The sequence below is a fragment of the Schistocerca serialis genome, chromosome 7, assembly GCF_023864345.2.
Source record: "Schistocerca serialis cubense isolate TAMUIC-IGC-003099 chromosome 7, iqSchSeri2.2, whole genome shotgun sequence".
Lineage (NCBI taxonomy): Eukaryota > Metazoa > Arthropoda > Insecta > Orthoptera > Acrididae > Schistocerca > Schistocerca serialis.
Genome location: NC_064644.1, coordinates 141,035,016 through 141,056,994, shown reverse-complemented (window position 1 = coordinate 141,056,994; position 21,979 = coordinate 141,035,016). Strand labels below are relative to the sequence as shown.

Sequence of the window (21,979 nt, the reverse complement as noted above, 5' to 3'; positions counted from 1 at the left end):
ATATAAAAATGCAGTAAGTGAAACAGGCAAAAAGGAATACAAACGTCTCAAAAATGAGATCGACAGGAAGTGCAAAATGGCTAAGCAGGGATGGCTAGAGGACAAATGTAAGGATGTAGAGGCCTATCTCACTAGGGGTAAGATAGATACCGCCTACAGGAAAATTAAAGAGACCTTTGGAGATAAGAGAACGACTGGTATGAATATCAAGAGCTCAGATGGAAACCCAGTTCTAAGCAAAGAAGGGAAAGCAGAAAGGTGGAAGGAGTATATAGAGGGTCTATACAAGGGCGATGTACTTGAGGACAATATTATGGAAATGGAAGAGGATGTAGATGAAGATGAAATGGGAGATACGATACTGCGTGAAGAGTTTGACAGAGCACTGAAAGACCTGAGTCGAAACAAGGCCCCCGGAGTAGACAATATTCCATTGGAACTACTGACGGCCGTAGGAGAGCCAGTCCTGACAAAACTCTACCATCTGGTGAGCAAGATGTATGAAACAGGCGAAATACCCTCAGACTTCAAGAAGAATATAATAATTCCAATCCCAAAGAAAGCAGGTGTTGACAGATGTGAAAATTACCGAACTATCAGCTCAATAAGTCACAGCTGCAAAATACTAACACGAATTCTTTACAGACGAATGGAAAAACTAGTAGAAGCCAACCTCGGGGAAGATCAGTTTGGATTCCGTAGAAACACTGGAACACGTGAGGCAATATTGACCTTACGACTTATCTTAGAAGAAAGATTAAGGAAAGGCAAACCTACGTTTCTAGCATTTGTAGACTTAGAGAAAGCTTTTGACAATGTTGACTGGAATACTCTCTTTCAAATTCTGAAGGTGGCAGGGGTAAAATACAGGGAGCGAAAGGCTATTTACAATTTGTACAGAAACCAGATGGCAGTTATAAGAGTCGAGGGACATGAAAGGGAAGCAGTGGTTGGGAAGGGAGTAAGACAGGGTTGTAGCCTCTACCCGATGTTGTTCAATCTGTATATTGAGCAAGCAGTAAAGGAAACAAAAGAAAAATTCGGGGTAGGTATTAAAATTCATGGAGAAGAAATAAAAACTTTGAGGTTCGCCGATGACATTGTAATTCTGTCAGAGACAGCAAAGGACTTGGAAGAGCAGTTGAATGGAATGGACAGTGTCTTGAAAGGAGGATATAAGATGACCATCAACAAAAGCAAAACAAGGATAATGGAATGTAGTCTAATTAAGTCGGGTGATGCTGAGGGAATTAGATTAGGAAATGAGGCACTTAAAGTAGTAAAGGAGTTTTGCTATTTGGGGAGAAAAATAACTGATGATGGTCGAAGTAGAGAGGATATAAAATGTAGGCTGGCAATGGCAAGGAAAGCGTTTCTGAAGAAGAGAAATTTGTTAACATCCAGTATTGATTTAAGTGTCAGGAAGTCATTTCTGAAAGTATTCGTATGGAGTGTAGCCATGTATGGAAGTGAAACATGGACGATAAATAGTTTGGACAAGAAGAGAATAGAAGCTTTCGAAATGTGGTGCTACAGAAGAATCCTGAAGATTAGATGGGTAGATCACATAACTAATGAGGAAGTATTGAATAGGATTGGGGAGAAGAGAAGTTTGTGGCACAACTTGACCAGAAGAAGGGATCGGTTGGTAGGACATGTTCTGAGGCATCAAGGGATCACCAATTTAGTATTGGAGGGCAGTGTGGAGGGTAAAAATCGTAGAGGGAGACCAAGAGATGAATACACTAAGCAGATTCAGAAGGATGTAGGTTGCAGTAGGTACTGGGAGATGAAAAATCTTGCACAGGATAGAGTGGCATGGAGAGCTGCATCAAACCAGTCTCAGGACTGAAGACCACAACAACAACAACAACATGTCAGTAAACAAACAAGATTAACTCTTTCGTGCGAAGGCTTTGAGAAAATTCACTTTCGACCAATACTTAAGTCGGAAGAACTTCAGGGAACGACAGGTCACAAAAAACGAAAGAGCGGCCAGCGCACAGAGTAAAAACAAAACACTTCGCCAAAAACCCCGGCTTGGCTGCGGCATAATTTGGCAAAAAAATTATATGTAGAGTAGCACCGTCACCACCAGACTGCGATATTATATTGAATTATAGAGCTGAAGGAAAATCTGTCAATCAATGCTGAACTACACTTCCTAATCAACGATTGAAACACTAACGAATGTACAACTTATTAGTCAATAATTTCCTAAATCCTGCCCAGAGAAGAGACTAGATACTCGGAAGAACGGAAGAGGAAGAGTCCCAAGATCCATGTTGAAGAGAGAGGATGGGCGAAAATATTTCAAGATACAACTTCTCAAAAACCCATCCTATTGTAATCCAGTTGTCTGCGAAGTTCTACAAAAATATTAATGCCTTCAGCCTTCAGCAATGTCTTGAGAATAAAAATATACATTTTAAAGTCAATAATCCCCGAGACATTCCTATGAGGGCCATACCAAATTAGGCAACATCCCGTTGCAAACTTCGATGAAGAAGGACAGTGCCGACAAACATCTCATACAAGTTATTCAGCTTCGTGCAAAGACGTTCATCGCTAACCTTACGCAAGAATATTCGTGGATATTGGCATCTCATTGTGTCCGCTAGATGTCCCACTGTGTGATTTCAACCTAACAATGGGACAGGTATTGCCATCACAAAATTCTCCTTCAGTCAGAGCAATGTCTGTAGGTCGGGTCTGGAAAATTACTAGTATTGCAATTACTAGTGTGAGTGTTAGTGATTTATATTAATGAAATGCTGGCTTGTTTATTTGATTTGGCTATCAATAATTCATACATTTTCACATAAGTATGTTGTATGACATATTGATTCAAATGGTATTGTTTCAGGAATTCAATGTAAGGTGAGCTACATGGTGCTACTGTTATAACTTAATTACTCTGCAAGTTTAAAAACATCACACGTTATATGCATATTGGCACTACTCATAAAACTTTTAGATGAAGCAGCACTTGTTGACGACCAAAGTTTTTATGTGACAATGTAAGTAAAATGGACTTTCATATTAAATATTTCCACATCTACGAGTAAATTGTCGGTATTATGTATTAAAATATGCACAGCTCACTTATTGTTAGTACTGAAATAAATTGTAATTTAGTAAATGTGCACAGTTCGATCCTTGAACCATACAATAGCACCACATCAAATTCATCAAAATACATAAAAATTATTCTATAACATCATAAAATACACATGAGCATGACTGCTGGTCTAACCAACAGCTTGAACTGCACTTGTCAACAAGAGTTACCAAAGTAAATAATGCTATTCCCACATTTATGTTAGCCAAAGCTCGTCTCTAAAACTGATAACAAGGTCACACAAACATTATGTGACTTTGTGTTAGGGTATTAATTTTATCTTACAGTACAAAACGTTTTCCAGCTACAGCTGAAATGGTAAGTATGTGATATTTTGATGAAACACCATATTGAACAGTAGATGGCGACTGTCATTAGCGCGATCATGCTGACTACCATTTTCCCAAACACTTGTTTGTTACAACTGTATTACCTATTATGATCACTTACGGGGTGGGAGCAATGATGTTCAGTACACCAGATGACTACCATTAGCCTCTACAAGCAATTTGTACACATCTCAGGCCAAGCTTACTTACATCACTCAAAAGAGAACATACCCAAGAGTAAATAAACGATTTTGGTGAAACTTTGTAGGTGTACAGAAGTGGCAAAATAATACAATACGTATGACTTGCTTCTACACAGCTTCTATTTTAAGGGGTAAAATATAACTCAAAAGGTAATTTACTATATTGGGTTTCGAAGGAATATATTTGAAACGATGATTTATAAAACTGTTTCTCATTTGAAACCTGATACGTGATCAACATTCTTGGAAGCTGTATAATCAACCTTTATAATAATTTGAAATTTTGCAAAATATCCCACATCCATTAATTAATTTTGAGAAATGAAGTTAAAACATAAATGAATCGTTTAGCTGCTGTGAGCCTGTATACACGTCCTTTTACGCCATTTCTCATTTGTTGTAGACGTGTATAGGTGCTCCACCTCGGCTTTGTACAGTTCTATAGACATCTGAATGCTTCCTGAGCCGCCGATCTCTCCCTGCTGCGAAAGAGTTACTACCATATCTCAGTAAATAATTAAAGTTTCGACTGTTGGTCATATAACATATGTGCTCCATTGCGTGCTATCATTTTCAAAGAAATCTCGTTTCTGTATCTTGAATCATTTGTGCGAAATCAAGATTTTTATGACCACATTATTCACAATGCGCGTGGACGTGCATGGCTGCATGTCCTTCGGAAATAAAACCCAGTAATATGAGAAGGAAATGAGGTATCATTCTGCACTCAGTTTTAAATGAAATTTCGAAATCTTATCTACATTCCATTTAGTGCAGTGTATGAGCAAAAATCGACCATATTCAAAGTTCACTCAATGAGTTTTATCTCTGGAAAATATTTACAATATCATGCAGAGTTTTGCTTTATTTGATGCAGCACAGTAACTATGACATGAAACGAAAAGAAATTCAGTCCTTTACCAAGTGAAGATATCAGACTATCAAAAGTGCAAAAATCTAATTTTTTCGCCTAATAGTTTTCCAAAAATAGGATGAAAAATATTTCACATTTACTGGCAGGGCGTCTTTAAGCACAGGCACCAGCATTTAGCGAGCAGTACAGCTGTAACAACAAGCACACTCAACACGGAATGCAGATAGCAAGTCCGTGGCAGCGCGAGGGTTAAAGAAGCTTTTTAGACGCGTGCATGTACGTGTAATAAATCTGGTCTATGAAATACTATTTGTGGAAAATAAGCTGTACACAATATCCTGTCACAGTATTTCCAACATACCTAATTAAAATATCGAAATATTCATCATTATTGTAATTATATGTTTTACATGCCTAGGTTTAGCTTTCATATTATTATTTAACGTTTTACATTAACGTTTTTTGTTGTTTTAATTCACTGTTTATACATGTTTAATTTGTTAATTGAAATCGGTATATAACTAGTTATTGTGCTACAAAATCATTATCATAATCATAATCTCTAAAGAAATGCTTAAAACATCCCACAGCTGTACTTGTGCCGCCGAGTCTTTTAGGATCAATAGATGACCAAGTTTCTTGTCCTCAGGTACGATACTAAAAACGGTTTTTACACGCTAGCCACCTGCCTCTTCACATGTTTCATGAGTTTCGACTTAGAATTCATAAATCGCTTTATGAAGCCCCAAATGTCTTTGTAACAGCACGAAAATCCTTGAATCCAATGTCTGACCAGGTCAAAAGATATTTCGGAAATGTTTTCTTTGCTAGTGAGAAAGAAAAATCTGGATTTATGTTAAATTCTTGTAGTGGTTAGTGTTAAAGAACCGTTCAGAACATCGTACTGAGGACGAGAGATCTGTTCCGCAGGTGATCCTAAAGGCCGCCATGGCACATGTACAGCCACGCCACGTACATGCTTTTAACGTGTTATCACGTGGGCCATAAATACCTGCGAAAGCACGCATCTGGTGAGCGAAACCAGTCAGATAAATGAAGTAATAAGCGATCTGTGGCGATATGCCTGTACATTACTTATATGAAAATTAACTTCTCATTTTGGCGACCGTGACAGATCGAGATCTATGGAATTTTCTTGCTCTGTCTGAGTTTCCACCCAATCTCTAATATCTAATGACGTGTGGCAGCATGTATTCTGGAGGACTAAAGTTTAAATCCCCGGCTGACTATAGTAAGTTGGAATTTTCATACTCAATAAATCGCTTGAGAGTTAGAAAGGACACGGCTAACGTCCTTTCCTAGCCTCTAGTGCCCTCATCGTCGACGGGATGTTAAACGCTGAGCTTGCTTCCTTTGGATACGAGTTGCACATGACCACAAACGGAGAAGAGTGACTGTGGAAGTGAACTGTAGAACCACTTTAACGAGTCATCCTCTAGCCCATGGGGTGCCTGTCTTATAGATACATAATGCAGGTGCTCACCAAGTGACAGCGTGTCATCCTCGTGCACCTCTGGGGCAGCCACTTTGCCCGGTCCGGACTGCTCTGTGATGAGGAACTGCACGTGGTCGCACTCTTCCTTGGTACGAAGAATCTGCACATCCACCTCGGTGCCGTGTAGTTTGCTGGCCACCGTCTGAAAGCACACAGGGGCTAAAGATCCATGCAGTGGGTACTAATGCTTTCAGGAACTCAATGATAATGCAGGCCATCACTTGAGACTGGGTATTTTTGGTGGACGTGTGTGGTAAGTAGTCTGTAGAAGCGAGAGCCAAATAACACTGTAAAGGGATCGGAGTTTAAAACGAGTAGCTACACAGTGATGTTCCTCTATTCGAAATGAGGCTGTTCACACATGAATTACACTTCTACAGGTTTGTTAAATACAATCGGACCTTCCAGTAATTTTCGTATTTTCAACCGGATCCGATCAACATTCCGCTACGATATTTCGGCCCAGAGACGTCAGGCCATCCTCAGGTGAGTAGACGGTGTACTGAAGAGACCTGATGCAGTCATGGTATTTATAGCGAGTTCCGCGCATGCGAATCGTACTGGCGTTTCACGGCGCATGCGTTATGAGGTGACATGCGCGAGGCAGCCAAATTGTGTGTGCTGCCCTCAGTGGTGAAGAAAGAACAAACGAATTGGTGATTATCGACTGAGCATGCCGATTCCGTTGTGACCACATCGTTTTAATAATAGCATTTCAATTTTTATCAAGCTGAAAGGCGTTATCACGATTCATTAAATTATCAGCAAGGCGTATTTCCACGGATTCTTTAATTACAGAGTCCCAGAAGCTGGAAACCGGTGCTAATATTTTGGTATTATTGTATTCCATTGAATGTCCCATGGAAATGCAATGTTCTGCTACTGGTGATTTTAGAGGCTGCCGCAGACGGGTGTGTCTTTCCTGTTCTACACAACGTTCCTGGACCGTTCGAGTCGTCTGCCCTATATATGCACAGCCATACTCACAGGGAATTTTATAAACACCCGACTTCCTCACTTGTAATTCGTCTTTAACGGATCCAACTAAGGACATGCTCTTTGCTGGTGGACGGAAGATGACATTAATGTCATTCTTCCTAAACAATCTGCCTATTTTAGAAGACACGTTCCCGGCATGTGGAAGGTACGCAGTTGATTTATAGTCATCATCAGTCTCCTCAGAGCGCTGCTTCTTGTTATTATAATTGTGCATGGCCTTCCGTATTTGACGTCATCTTCCGTCGACCAGCAAAGAGCAGGGCCTTAGTTGGAACCGTTAAAGACGATTTACAATTGAGGAAGGCAATGTCACGAACACAAACTTGTACAGTGGCATTTTCAAACGGTTCTGTCAAAAACGTTTCATGATGTCTCCACTTCATACTGGCACCTCGAATTATCGGTGCGTTTTTTGATCCAATCCATGAGAAAACTGAGCAGTGGGACGTGCATATTTCTCAATAATGTAACTAAGAGATACGGACAAACTGTGTTCTGCGTCGGTCTAACGTGGTCTTATCACTGTCGTTAGCCTGGTGGCGGGAGAGATCCTATGAATCAATTCCGCTTACGTCGGGATTCCTTATCGCGGAGGGTGCTAAGGCACTTGGCGCTGGACGGTTGGTGAATGGACATCGTAGCCTGAAGAGCGAGATTACGGACCTCGCCATAGAATGTAGCGATGAAGTGGGGATTGTCCTGTACGACTATTTTACGAGTATATCGTGAATATTAGCAAACCGGTAAAATATCAAATCCCCATCGCTGCGGCCAGCAAAAGACCCTGCAAGAAAGGGAACAACGGCGACTGAAGAGAATCGTTCAACGTGACAGAAGTACAACTCTTCCGCAAATTTCTGCAGTTCTCAATGCTGGGCCGTCAACAAGTGACAGCGTGCGAACCATTCAACGAAACTTCATTGACATGGGCTTTCGGTAGTCGTGTATCCGTGATGACTGCAAGACACAAAGCCTTACGCCTCGCCTGGGCCCGTGAACACCGACATTGGACTGTTGATGACTGGAAATATGTTGCTTGGTCGGACGAGTCTCGTTTCAGATTGTATCGAGCGGATGGACGTCTACGGATATAGGCACAACCTCATGAATCCATGGACCCTGAATTCCAGCAGGGGACTGTTCAAGCTGGTGGAGACTGTGTAATGGTGTGGGGCGTGTGCAGTTGGAGTGATATGGGACCCCTGATACGTCTAGATACGACTCTCACAGGTGACACGTACGTAAGCATCCTGCCTCGTCACCTGCATCCATTCATGTCCATTGTGCGTTCCGATGGACGTGGACATTTCCAGCAGGACAATGCGACATCCCACACGTCAGGTATTGCTACCGAGTGTCCACCAAATTCCCGAGACATGGACATTATTGGGCATATCTGGAATGGCTTGCAAGGTGCTCCGCAGAAGAGATCTCCACCTCCTCGTACTATTACGGATTTATGGACAGCAGTGCAGGATTCATGATGTTAATTCCCTCCAGCAGCACTTCAACCATTAGTCGAGTCCATACCACGTCGTGTTGCGGCACTTCTGCCTACTCACGAAGGTAGCACATGATATTAGGCAGATGTACCAGTTTCTTTGGCTCTTCAGTGTAGTACGTTCGTATCCACAGGACATGTACATTACTATGTTCTGAAGAAATGATTAGCATTTGAACCGTGTCGGCCCGAGTTCAAGGTCAACATTGATATCACGGCACAACACCACCCACAGGTAGAATGTGAATGCGGCTCTCGCTATCGCTACAAACAGAACATAGTGACTTGAGTAGACGTTTAGGGTGCCTCGCAGACGTATGTGCGAACCGTACCGTCAAATCAGTAAGTTTGAAAGAGGGTACATTATTGGGGTGAGAGATTGTGATGCATGTAAGGGTGTGTGCAGAATGGTTCATGGAAGGCCGTAGAATACAACGAGAGGGTCGACACCATATACGAATGCAATGCAGGACAGATGTGCGTCTTCCTCGGCTCTGGAGCAAAAGTGGAACAGCAGTGTAACACATCGTACACTATCAGGGGTGACAGTCCGTCGCTGATTATTACGGCACGCGTTAAGTGCGCGTCGTCTACTTCTCGGCCTGCCTTTGACGAATGTGCAGAAACATGCCAGACGGCAAACGTGTATGGAGCGACGTCACTGGTGGCATCAGCTACAGACGAATCTAGGTTCTGTTTGTTTAAAAATGACTATCGCATTTATGTTCGCCACACACAGGGGGAGCGGTATCACACTGATAGCATTCGCAGAAAACATACAGCGCCAACTCAAGGCCTTATGGCGTGGAGTGCTGTTGGGTACAACCACAAATCACAGTTGATGCATAGCCAGGGCACTGTGACCTATATGAATAACATTCTGCGATCCGTAGCCATACTCTTTCTGCACAACACCCCAGACGCCATTTTTCAACAAGGCAATGCATGCGCACATGATGCTACACACACACATCCATTCTTTTTGTGAGGTCTTTTGCCCCGACACACCAGATTACCAGACTTGTAGCCAATCTAAAATGTTTGAGATATCGTGTAACGACGGGTGCAGTGCTGTGACCGAATGCCAACCAGTACAGATGAACTTTGGAACCAGGTGAATGCAGCACCGATGGCTGTACCTCAAAGACGTCTCTTACGCCTTATGCGAGTGGATTCCATCACGCATGAAGCAAGTTATCAGGGCCCATGGCGGACCCTATGCCTACTAGACAACAGGATACGTGCCAAACGGAGATGACTGAAACGCTCATTTCTGCAGAACATACTGACGTGCGTGTCCTGTGAATATGGAAGTCCTATGTCTAATCCTTCAAGACATTCTGTTTTCTTCTCAGTATGAGTGCAAAGTTAATGTTGATCATAGCAGTGATTAATTACCTTTCTCATAACTGTATTTTCCATGTTAGTTAGGTGTTGACTCTAAATAATTAATTAAAAGTGGAATGAGCTGAGCAGCCTCAGAGTTGCCACTAAATGTTTCCATCACCAGTACATTACGGCTGTACAACAGAAATCATTTTTCACTCGAACAATATTGCTGGAATAAGCTTTCGCCGAAAATATATTGACATCAAGGGTGCCTAATTGATGTCAAGTTCCTCATCCTTACCAACTGGACCCATTTCCTGACTTAAATTTCAAAACTCTTAGCAGTCTACCACGGCTTGAAGGTACGTGACACCGTTGATATAAATCCTGCAGTGAGACGCAGACACGAAGCTCGACGCCTCCGCTAGTGCTGCTCGAGAAGAGTATGCTCTGTTCTGGCATCGGATTTCACCCTGTCCCTTCCCCCCACTTGCAACAACACATTACTTCTGGCGCAAGCACTCTTTACGGTCATACACAGGAAGAGAGAGACAGTTGCCACTTCATAATAGTATGGAGAAACGCTCCGACAAACCACATCCGCTATTATCTTGTCCAGGATGGCAATGTAAGATACCTATATTTGACCCAGGGTTCATTCCCATTTAATTAGAGGGTGGTGGATGTAATTTATGAGTGACTCTTTAGAAGGTGAAAATCCCGACTGACTATCACCAACTACATTATGAAGCACAACGTATTTGAGAGGTATGGCAAATGCTATAATGAGCTATTATGTTTTCCGAATGTGCTGCCAAGATTTGCACTGTGGTTGGTTTCATGATGAACCTGGTATTTTACTACGAGGTGATAAATTTCTGGTCAGTGAAATGATGTAGTCTCCCTTGGGCGGAAGGGTGAGTGAGGCACCATAATTTCCGGCACATTCTTATCGGATCAAGTTTTACATTATTGTTCTTGCTACTAAGAGTGTATAGGTAAAAGGCTAGTGTCAGATCTTAGAGTTAACGTAGAATATTCATTGATCAGTCCTGACATCACGGTACGAACCTCAATAGCCTGTACCTCTATATTCTTCGCGGAAACTTCTGCAATTCATAATGCTGCGGATTGCACGTGTCGTATACGTGGCTGACTATTCATGCCGCTAGGCGAAATTGTTTAAGCCAAATAAGACTCCTAGACTTCGAGAGTTTTGCTATCGAATTTGAAATTGATGATTAGTGACGTTCCAGTGTTTAAGACCAGATTATAAGATTTTTTCAGAAGTGGAGGGAGGGGCGTGAGGGGGGGGGGCGGACTACATCGTGAAATAAGCTCGATAGCCATAAGGGCCATTCGAACTACTGTAGCAGTCAAGCCGGTAACGGCACAACAACCAAGGAAAATATATAGTCAGCGGTAATCTTGAAACATGTTTCATTATTTGTGTTGTATGAGTGCTAATCACGTGTCTCGAGAAAATTCAAATGTAAATGTTTTACTTGTTAAGGTGGTTACTATTTCACAAACAAATGAAAACAAAGTTCTGTACACATTACGGCACAATTAACCGACGTTTTGCAGTCTTTACATTACAGTATTAGTCTAGATGACAGGATACAGTTCCTCCACCAGACATCCTGATTTATATTTCGCTGTTTTTCTGCGTCACCTCAGATTCCTGAATGATTACAGTAAAGTGGACATGGCTCAACGTCTCCACAATCCCGTTACATCACAGTAAGAGCTGCGATTGTCTCCAGCCTCCTGGACATCGATTTGATGATAAATTCTGAACTTCCTTCCTGTTACGAGGAAGAAGTCCTTTGACACAAACTCATTAAAAAATTAGTGACTCAGATTTGTAGATTTTTCAGCCTGCAGTACTTTTCTACTTTGTTCTCTTTTCTTTGCTTGTTTGTTGATTTGCTAAGCTTTTATGACATTACGGATCCTACTGTACTTTGTGGAAGTGGCGGTCCCGTCAGTCTACTTGAGAGACCTAGGAGGAACTTTGCACGTCACTAGGTGACAACAGCTAGGTGGAGTAAGTGGCAAAGTTTGTTCTGCGCAAGAGGAGGATACAGCTGAGTTTCGGGGGCCCTACCGTGATTCGGCGCTCCCTCACCTCAGGGACCGGATTGCGGGGCAATGCACTTGCTGTGCTGAGACGAGTTGAACTCCCCACAGTGTAAAGCCAAAATGAGTTCGCGCGTAGTGACCTCCAATCTCGTCACCGCCACTAGACAGTCGTTCTAAGTTTCTTCAGGTCTCAGTCTAAACAGCAACGCCTTCTTTTCTGGACGGGATGTGTATGGGGTTGGGGGGGACGGGTGGGGGGGGTGGGTGGCTAGACCTCGGCCCCTTGTGATCCCGTCTGCAGGCAGTATTCTCACAATCAAGTTCTGTGGTGAGCCATAAGACGTAATAGGATGGTATAGCTAAACTGTCTGCTCGCACGGAGTAATGGCAATTCTTATCCTAGCGTATCAGGCACGAAAGAGTCTGCATGTCTTCTAGACTTCCATACGATCTTTTATATCCAGTACCAATTATAGTGGTGTCTTTAACCAAATATATATTGTTTTCCTAGCAGTTGTCAAGCATTTTACCTTTATATTCAGGCCTTCATGCTTGTTTCCAACACGCAACGACGAAGCTATGTGACTTTCCGTCATCACAGCCAACAAGGTGTTTGGATAATTTAAAATGTTACTGTTTTCCTCTGAACATTATACGTAATACACGCTTCTTGTGGTAAATTACTAATTTGCATTCTGAACGAATACATCGCTCTGCAGTATCGTGTGCACTAGAAAGAGTTTTCAGCAGATATTTGCTTATTCGTCTTGATAGCATTAATTTTTCAAACGACCAGTTTCAGTTCGATTTGAGCCATCTTTTGATCAAGACAAGAGTAACCTGTACAATAGTCAGCAAAATTAGCATTCTACATTACAAGATAAAATAGTCTACTATCTAACCTGCCACGTAGCCTGTAAATTTTGCTTATAGGTGGACAGGATACTCTTGTAACCGATAAAGTCTGATTTGAAGATGGTTCGTGCTGAAAAAAATAGAAAAGATAAATTCAGTCAAGATGGTTGACAAAATATTTGTTTTGCAACCAGTGATTTCTAATTTTCTTCAAGGACATTACGTCCATTTTTGGGCGATTTTTCAGCGTAGATTAAAATATACCTGAACTCAAACCCAGGTCTCTTTCCTTCGTAAGTAGTGCTATTAAGAATTTAACAATAAGGATGCGTCCCATGTACATGTAACAAAAGAGGTTTTTTCCAGAATCTATAACGTGTAGGATAGCTAGTAACTGAGCTGAGTGCGATCAAAAGTATTAGGTAGACACGTGGAAGAAAGAGCTATGGAAAAGTATTATGACAGTTCCGGATGTGATGTTTTCGAGGGATTTTGATAAGGCTATATACAGCAGAAGAGGAACACATACCACTGCACATTACTTCTTGTCAGACACTCATCAACGGAAAATGCTAATCATAGCAATGGTAAAGAAAATGTTGAGAAAGGTATCCTCCTCGATGCAATAAATTGCGTGTACAGTTGCATGATCATTTATATGTTGGACCTTTAGGATACTATGGAACTGGATGAAAAACTCACAACTGGATCCATTCTTAAACAGAAAAGAATAAAAGAGTTTAACGGAATGGAGATCTGTAAAACTGGAGAAGCCACAGAACTCTATTCTAGTACACTAATTTTCTTGTTGTAAGTGAACGATCTGTAGCCAAAAAGGTAGGTATTCACAGATGACACATGAGGCTTTTTAGAGGAAGAGGAATGTAATTGAAAAGCTGTAGTCTATAGGGAAGCGTTTAGCATTAGATCATGGCTTATAAGAACCAGATTGTCCTTAACTGCTATAAACCTCAGCATTTCCAATACAAAGCTTCAGTGATGAGAAATCTATTCTATGATGATGACTCGGTCAATCAAGTTGCACATTTGAAATTCTTAAGGGGATAGATAAAAAGATTTCTTGGATCTAGGGTTTTCAGAAAGAGAATGCTGTCTTCGCTAAGAAAATAATTTGCACAGTCACTGACAGTGAAATGCTCGGTTTCCAATAGGTACAAGTGGAGTGAGATTAATGTTGAAAATCTGCGTAAATTTCGGTTAAATTCTATGAGTGGTGGTCGCTTAGAAAGTACGGCTGATTCTAGTCCACCACCCAAATTATCATTATAGCTCTAGACAAAAAGCCTCTGAAGTTATCTCTGCGACTGACACACTACGAGGCAAGTCGGAAAACTGTTCAGATCTTCACTTCATTACAGTTGGCAGCAATCTCGTTTTTCCCGGCGTGTGTAGAAGAGTCTCACATTCGTGCAAATCGCATTTCAGGCCTATACGACTCGTCAACTTTGAAACATTTCTGTTATAAGGTGAAAGGGTACAGTACCGCCCGACATTGAAAATAGGTACAACATACTTCATTATTTTTGTCAGAAGAACACATTTTTTTTGTAAAATAACTCAATTTCAATTAATACAGCTAAGCCGGATACCAGTGTGGGAAAGAATGACAATTTATTTATTTAATTGATCACATGTGCACTCCCACAAAGTAAATCCCTACATCCAGTTTGGTGAGATCTGTGAAATGAATGAATGTATGGTCGTCTGCTAACCGCAGATAGTGAATGTGAATATATGATCATCTTTGAGTCGATCCTTTGGCCACCTTTGGTGGGGCCAAAGAGATGAAATTTACCAGAGCTTTGAGCGCCTGAAATGTGGCTGACCAATACGACAGCAAGGTGCTTCCCCCACCTCGACAGAGATGGGAGATGACCTAGAGAACGGCCATGTTTCAGCACTCTGCCGCTGGATCTTGTGCTGTTAAGACCTGTTTTAGTTGTGCTCCGTAATGACGAAAGAGTGGAGACATGGTATGCATGTGGAATATTTAAGAGTAGTTTGAAATATTAATTTCTCTATTTCAGGAACTATTTGTGGGGAGAATTAAATGTCAGGCAGGTAATATTAATGGGATTGTAGGAATCTTCGGAAGTGACCAACGGTCACAATGAAACCACGTGTAGCAATAAGTTGAAATACTTCCGTGTGCTTAAGTTAAGCTGAATTACTAGCGTGTGTACAATAAGTTGAAATATTTAAGAAATAGCGTGTGTACCATAAGTTGAAATATTTAAGAAATGGCGTGTGCAGGACTTGAAATTTAGAGACGAGTACTTCCACGTGGTGAGTACTGTGTGAGTCTCAATCTGTGTATGAGACAAAGGATAAAGAGAAGTACTCGTCCGTGGTATCAGTTGAGGACTCGCGTGTGTGATGTTCTTAATATTACTTTGCGTGATATGATTCCGTGTGACGCTTGATTCAAACTCTGAGAGAGAAGCAAGGTGAGTCGGCCGTCTATCCAGCAACGCCACTTGGCTTGCATTGCACAGGAAGATGGGCATATATCTCCAGAGTTCATAGTAGGAAAGTAGAATTACGAAGTGGGGCAGTGTCATGTGAAACTGGGATAAATATTAATTGAAGTGGGAAAGCTGAAAGTGATAGTGTTGTGACTATTTAGTGTTTTATATTTCTTATTGCAGTGTGATGTATGTCATGTAATTTGGGTATGTGTGGTTTGCATGGGAGAGTAGCAAGGTAGTTTCAAAAGATTAGTGGGTTATGCTTGTTCCTTCTGTACCACTCGGTCTGGAGGAAAGTTTAGTGATGACGATTGTGAGAGTCGAAGTGTGAGGTACAATAAAAGATCCACCATCCTATCCAGAAAGTGCACTGTAGCGTTAAAAATAATTACGAGACCATAATATAGAGATTCACCATTGTAAAGCCATGCCCACTGGGCGGAATTTCTCATGTGTTATTGTTGTAGGTTATAGAATTTGTGTGTTTAGGTTAGAGAATTTGTCGGAATAAATAAGATAATGAAAAGAAAAAGATTGGCGGACTTTTCCTTCGAATTGTATGTTTTAATAATGTCCCGAATTTATAATGTGTGCGCCATTCATATTCAGTGCGGTGGTCACGTGTCGATAAAAGCCGTTAAATAAAAGACAAAAAGAAAATGTGATATTGCCAGTGCGTAGTGTCCAGTCAGAGTTCTGTAAATTACTGATAGTCAGATGCGTGTTTCCGTTGCGTATTAATCATATAGGAGGATAACTTGTAACTTAAGTGTGAGTACTAGAGTTCATATTACTCGATAAATAAGAATGAATCCACTCGCTTGGCAGACCACTCATCTTGCAGGCCTGACTGCTAGATGCCACAGTATGAGCAAGGCATGTGGGTGCCTCTCAAAGGAAATTTGCCATTACATCTTTAAGAGGTAAATAGAAAAACTCGGAACTCAGTTAAATATTAAAGCCACATATACACAATCATCAATATGCCAGCGACGCACATATACTATTAAATTTCGTATATTTATATCACAAAATTTTTCAAACATTTTACCACAATTATTAACAATAAAGACCCTATAAAATTAACTCAAGGACTGAAATCTACCAGATTCTCCACTAAAATTAAAATAAATCAGTACAAGCCTCAATGTACACAAAATTAATTGAAAAGATCCTATGTAATCAGAAGCTGCATGTTGGCGAATGAACGACTGTGAAAAGAAACTGTGCAAGCCTGCAAATGTGATATTGTTGGCGGCCGCTGTGACCGAGCGGTTATAGGCCTTCAGTCTCGAACCGCGCGACCGCTACGGTCGCAGGTTCGAATACCGCCTCGGGCATAGATGTGTGTGATGTCCTTAGGATAGTTAAGTTTAAGTAGTTCTTGGTTCTAGGGGACTGATGACCTCAGATGTTAAGTCCCATAGAGCTCAGAGGCATTTGAACCATATTTGTGATATTTTTTGGTGAAGATATATGCGTGATAGGTATCGAGACTGCAAAAATAGAAGGAATAAGGGAATCAGAAATGCTCTAAACGCGAAAGGAAGTATCGCCCAAATATAAGGATAGTGTTCAAACCAACGAATTTAACGTGGTATGGTCTTGTGACGATAACGGAGAATGATCACTGTGCAAAAACAACTGTAATCTACATCGCAATACAAAGAAAAAGAGACGAGAACCACATACATTTTGAAAAGGAAGAAGATTTCTTATTGCGGATAAAAAATTTTAAAGGTTCGTAACTGGAGGCATGGACAGGCGTGGGAAAGAATACAAATGATAAGATTTGCTGATAACACTGCTAGCCTCTGTGAACGTTAGGAAGACTTACATCACCTTTTGAATGGAATTATCACGCCACAGCCGAAATCTACAAATTTTCGCTCTGAAGTTTAGTTGTGTAAATATGTTGAAACAGACACATTAAAGTGTGGAAATGAAAAGTATGAAACTTTAGGGACATATTAACTTTATCACATATATCACAACTGTAGCCACGCGGCGTAGCCGCAAGGTCTTGGGCATCTTGTCACGGTTCGCGCGGCTCCCCCCCCCCTCCCCCGCCCCCGCCCCCGCCCACCCAACCCGACGGAGGTTCGAGTCCTCCCTCGGGCATGGGTGAGTGTGTTGTCCTTAGCGTAATTTAGTTTAAGTTAGGTTAAGTTGTGTGAATCCTTGGGGACCGATGACCTCAGCAGTTTGGTCCCGTAGGATCTTACCACAAATTTCCAAAACATCTACTGTAAGCATACATGTAATCTCTAAAGGAACAAAGATCATCGACGTAAGTGATTAGTATAATCCATTGTACATGGGTCCTCGATCTCACCTTTTATCTCAATTTCTGCTTATTTCGGTCGCTCTCTTTGTTAGCCCGCTCGATTCTGAATTCCGCCAGCTTAGATGTGATTTTAATCCAATTGGGCGTTCTACTTGAATTATTCCCTGGAGAATAAATGTTTCATCAGATACCGGGAATAATTAAAGGTTTGGGAGTCATATAAAAGTAATGTGTTCACAGAGAAGGTTTTTGTTTTTTCCGTCATAAGTACCGATTTGTCGTTGTCATGACCAAATGTAAGTATATGTGTCAATTACTCTGAAATTTTGTTGATAAATTTATTTTTTAATTTGTTTAAAATTCCTCTCTTTACCTTACAAGATTAATAAGTGTAGAATAATTAAATACAGAGGCTTTTATTTTCGCCTGCGTAATTTTTAAGTGCCATTTCACGTGCAGCTATATTTTGTCTTTAAATGCCAACAGAACCTGCAATCAATTTTACATTACCAAGTCCAGTTATAAATTATATATTTTTTTCCAGAAAGATACAATTTCACGGTCAATTTATAGATTACCAAAAGAACTGCCTTCCAAGCTAACTGTGGGATATAAATATTTTAAAGTTGGTACTGAAATTGTTTAATAATTTACGTACAGCGTCAATAGTAGAATAAAAGAAACCACATTTCATTAAAAGATGCTCCAGTTCTTTTTAACGTTGCCGTCATTGCTAATTATTTCAATACAGGATTTAAGGAAAACTAATGTTTTCATTTCAGTTACTTTATGCAACTTCAATTCATTTAAATAGTGGCGGTGACGTTAAATCGGCGACCTGTGATAAGGAAAACCAATAAAAAGAAGGAATATAATTTTGTGTTGTATATTTAGATCGTAAAATTTCATGTTTTGGAATTGTATTACATATTTTGTTTCAAGTATCCAAACCTCTTTGGGACAATAACATCCAGCAAAGCATAAAAAGGTGAAGGAAGAGAGAAAAATCGGCACAAAGAATTCAAGAAATAACGCTAAAATAGATTCCAACCTCCAGGTAAGGAAACCCCTGTTAAGAGATAATAATCTTTGTGCTTGTAAAATAGGATTGCCAAAGTAGATGTTCCTGGACCCTTTTCCTTTTAAGTAAAGTAAACAGAAATGCGTGTGAAGTTTCATTTAGTAGAAATGTTAACTGAAAGCTAACCTGCCGCAAGGTAGCTAACGCGAAAGTAATGTCGAGACGCTGCTAGATGGTCCTTATTTTTTTAGAATATTAGGGAATCAGGAAATAAATTTTTGTGTAACAGAGGTTGTTGTAGGAAAAGTTAATGTTTCAGTTTCAATAATTTATTCGAAAACCCAATCGAAGTAGGTGAAATCGGTAAAGTTCCGATGATTGTAGAAGAGAATGATACGCGAAATCGGGAATCAAAAGACGGTCAGCAGACTCCTGATCAACAAATCGAAGGAGTAATTTTCGCTGTGAGTAATGCATATTTACCGAGGGAATCCGAAGACATTGCCTTACCATGTGCCGTGTCAGGTCCATTTGCTGAGCTATGTAAAGGACTAGCCACAATGATACAGAAAAATTATATCCATCTTGCTGCGGAACAGGAACCAATTCTAAAAATTAGTACGCGTATTCAACATCAGATGGATGAATATTGTAATGTTTGATAATCTGTGATCTTTACTAATTAGTAAAAGTATCGAGCAGAAAAGGAGTGTTTAGCACAAGAGCAATCCTATCAACTTACTAGGCTGAATGCTAGTCTAGAAACAGTGACGAATAAGATAGAAAATTTCAAAGTTGTATGTAAAGGTTTACAAGAATCAGTAATGCAACAGATATTCGATGTAAATAATTGAAAGAGTCTGAATTACAAAATGCTGTACAACAGATACCTTTCCAAAGTAACCAGATGAACAATGAGTTTGTCACCTGGTTACAGAACAAAGATGAATAACTTATGGAGTGTCTAACCGCACAAATGGCATTAACATCGACTTTGTTAACTGATTGCATAGAAAAGATGCCGATGTTAGCGATACATTAAAAAAAGAATAGCGTACAGTAATACAGAACTCAAGCGCAGATGTTATGACCAACCCCAAAGAAGATAACTATGAAGTCGTAACAGAATTAGTTCAAATGAAAACTACGCTAACATGTGAACTTCCGAGATGGAAACAAGGTGTGGAAGCTCCGTAAATAAGTTACAGTAGGAGCTATCCGTTGCACGCAGAAATGTAGGCGAGCTTCTAACAGTAAGATTCAGCAGCAACATTAAACATACATCGCTTCACCGCAACCTGAAATGTTGAATCTGGAAGCAAAGCATGATCCAGACCCGTATACAAGACTACTCGCAGGATGACGTGGGGACGCTTTATCTACAATACTGATGCAAGAAAGTCTTCTAAAGCATCATCAATTTCACGTGTACATACCAGATGAGAAAGGAGGACCTCATCCAGTAATTTTCGTAAAGAGTTTCCGATGGGTGTTGGCCAGATCATGGACAAACACTCAGATGATACAATATTTGGTTTGACATTTTCAGGGTGTTGGGGCCCTCTGAGCATCGGAAACAATAGAGTGTTCATCTTTAGACAAGAACGTGCGTCGCTTCTGGGTCTTAGAATTGACGCTGATGAAAGAACAAGAACGATCACTCTCATCGAAACATGCCACCCTACTGCAGAACTTCCCTGATACATTCCAAATAGTGGAAGGCAGGAAGGTAGTTTCGTTACTAAGAAACAAAGATATGATCCTTTCTTCTCATCGCAACGCAGAAAGACATTTTACGTCGTTACGAAGAAAGTTTTCTAATAAGGTTCATGTTTGCACGATGTATTGCACTTAGATATTCCTTATAACATCTACGAGATAAATTTTAGCTACAGTGCGAAAAGAGGAAATTATGCCCGAAACAGTTATAAACATTATCTATTCGACATATAAAAAAAATAGTGAAAACGATGATAAATATTAATTATTTATATGAAATGAAATGTCGTGTGGCTAAGGCCCCCGTCGGGTAGACCGTTATATGCTATGATGTAATTGGATATATCGATGTGTATCATACGAAGACAATGATAATTGTAAATTCCTTTTATGATCTGCGTTTGTCTTCCTTTGTTTTTACCTTTTGTTGGTTGGCTTTTGTAGGTTGCGGACCCATATCAAACTGAGGTCTGTTAAGAAATTGTAATTATTTGTCAATTATTACTTGAAAATAGAGTTCATTATTATTAGAAATATGAGTGAATAATTATTTGTAACTTTAATTCCTCTCTCAGTAAGCATTATCTGTGTTAATTATTTCTTTCCGCTGCAAACGAGCGGAGCCATTGATGATAGGGATTTGTATCGCGTTTTTGTGTGTGTTTTCCTTAGAAACAAATCAAATGTTTTCTTGATGAAGTCTAAATAGTGCACAATACGAAAGTAGAGTTTATAGAGTTTAATAAGCATTTCAAATACTAACTTATTTGGTCTAACAATAGAAAGTCTCTATCAATTGTTTGCCGCCATCTTAACAATTATCTCAGCGGCAAATTCAAATTACGCAACTCTGCAGACATAAATGCCGAACGTAACACAAATGTGTAAAAATAAATGTGCACCGGTGGTCCCGAACTCATTTTAATGAAAATGATTCGAATCAGATTGGTTCTTTAAAAAACAGTGCTCATAGCACGATCCTTATAAGAAACTTTTCTAGCTAATGTATGGAGCCGTAATTAATTACGCACGAGTTGCGAAGAATATTGTTTCAGGTAACATACATCAGTGTTGTGCGCGGCTGATATTCGGTGGTTTTAATGATCATTTTGCTGAAGATAACTATTTCCATCATAATCAATAGTTGTTTAGAATCTGTTGTATGAACTGTGATTTAGCGACACTTACACTACTTACAGACAACACTTTAACACAACGTTAACTTGGAGTTCTTTAGCAACTTGACCAATTCTTTAGCCGGGAGAAAAATTATTTAGTAATTACTTAATGTAATAAAATAAGATTATCATTTTCATTTACAAATTAGTTAAATACCAAACCACTGAATAACAGAGCGAACGCCACACCCTTTGTATTCAAAATGAGTACGTTGAAAGGATCAGTATGCAAGATACTTCCTCATCAAGCAGTGAAAACGGAAATACTGATCATTAGAAAATGGAGTTTTGCATTTAATGCTTCATCGCGAGAAAATGATTCACCGTTACTTAATGACACACTAGATTCAGGACAGAATTTGTTGCTTGAAATAGTATCTGCTTTAATTCGTTTCAGGATATATCAAAAGATGATTGTTGGTGATGGCACTCAAGCATTCTGATAAATCTCACTGAATGGAAGGGATAGAGAT

The 21,979-nt window shown here is 40.2% G+C and overlaps 1 protein-coding gene across 1 annotated transcript in view; it reads right to left on the bottom strand.

The window, feature by feature from the left end:
- LOC126412732 (guanylate cyclase soluble subunit beta-1) overlaps window positions 1-21,979 on the bottom strand; it is a 261,772-nt gene that overhangs the window by 152,889 nt on the left and 86,904 nt on the right. Inside the window, exon 6 of the mRNA XM_050082463.1 lies at window positions 6,032-6,185. Within this exon, the coding sequence (XP_049938420.1) occupies window positions 6,032-6,185 (154 nt within the window). The remainder of the gene's footprint in view (window positions 1-6,031; window positions 6,186-21,979) is intronic.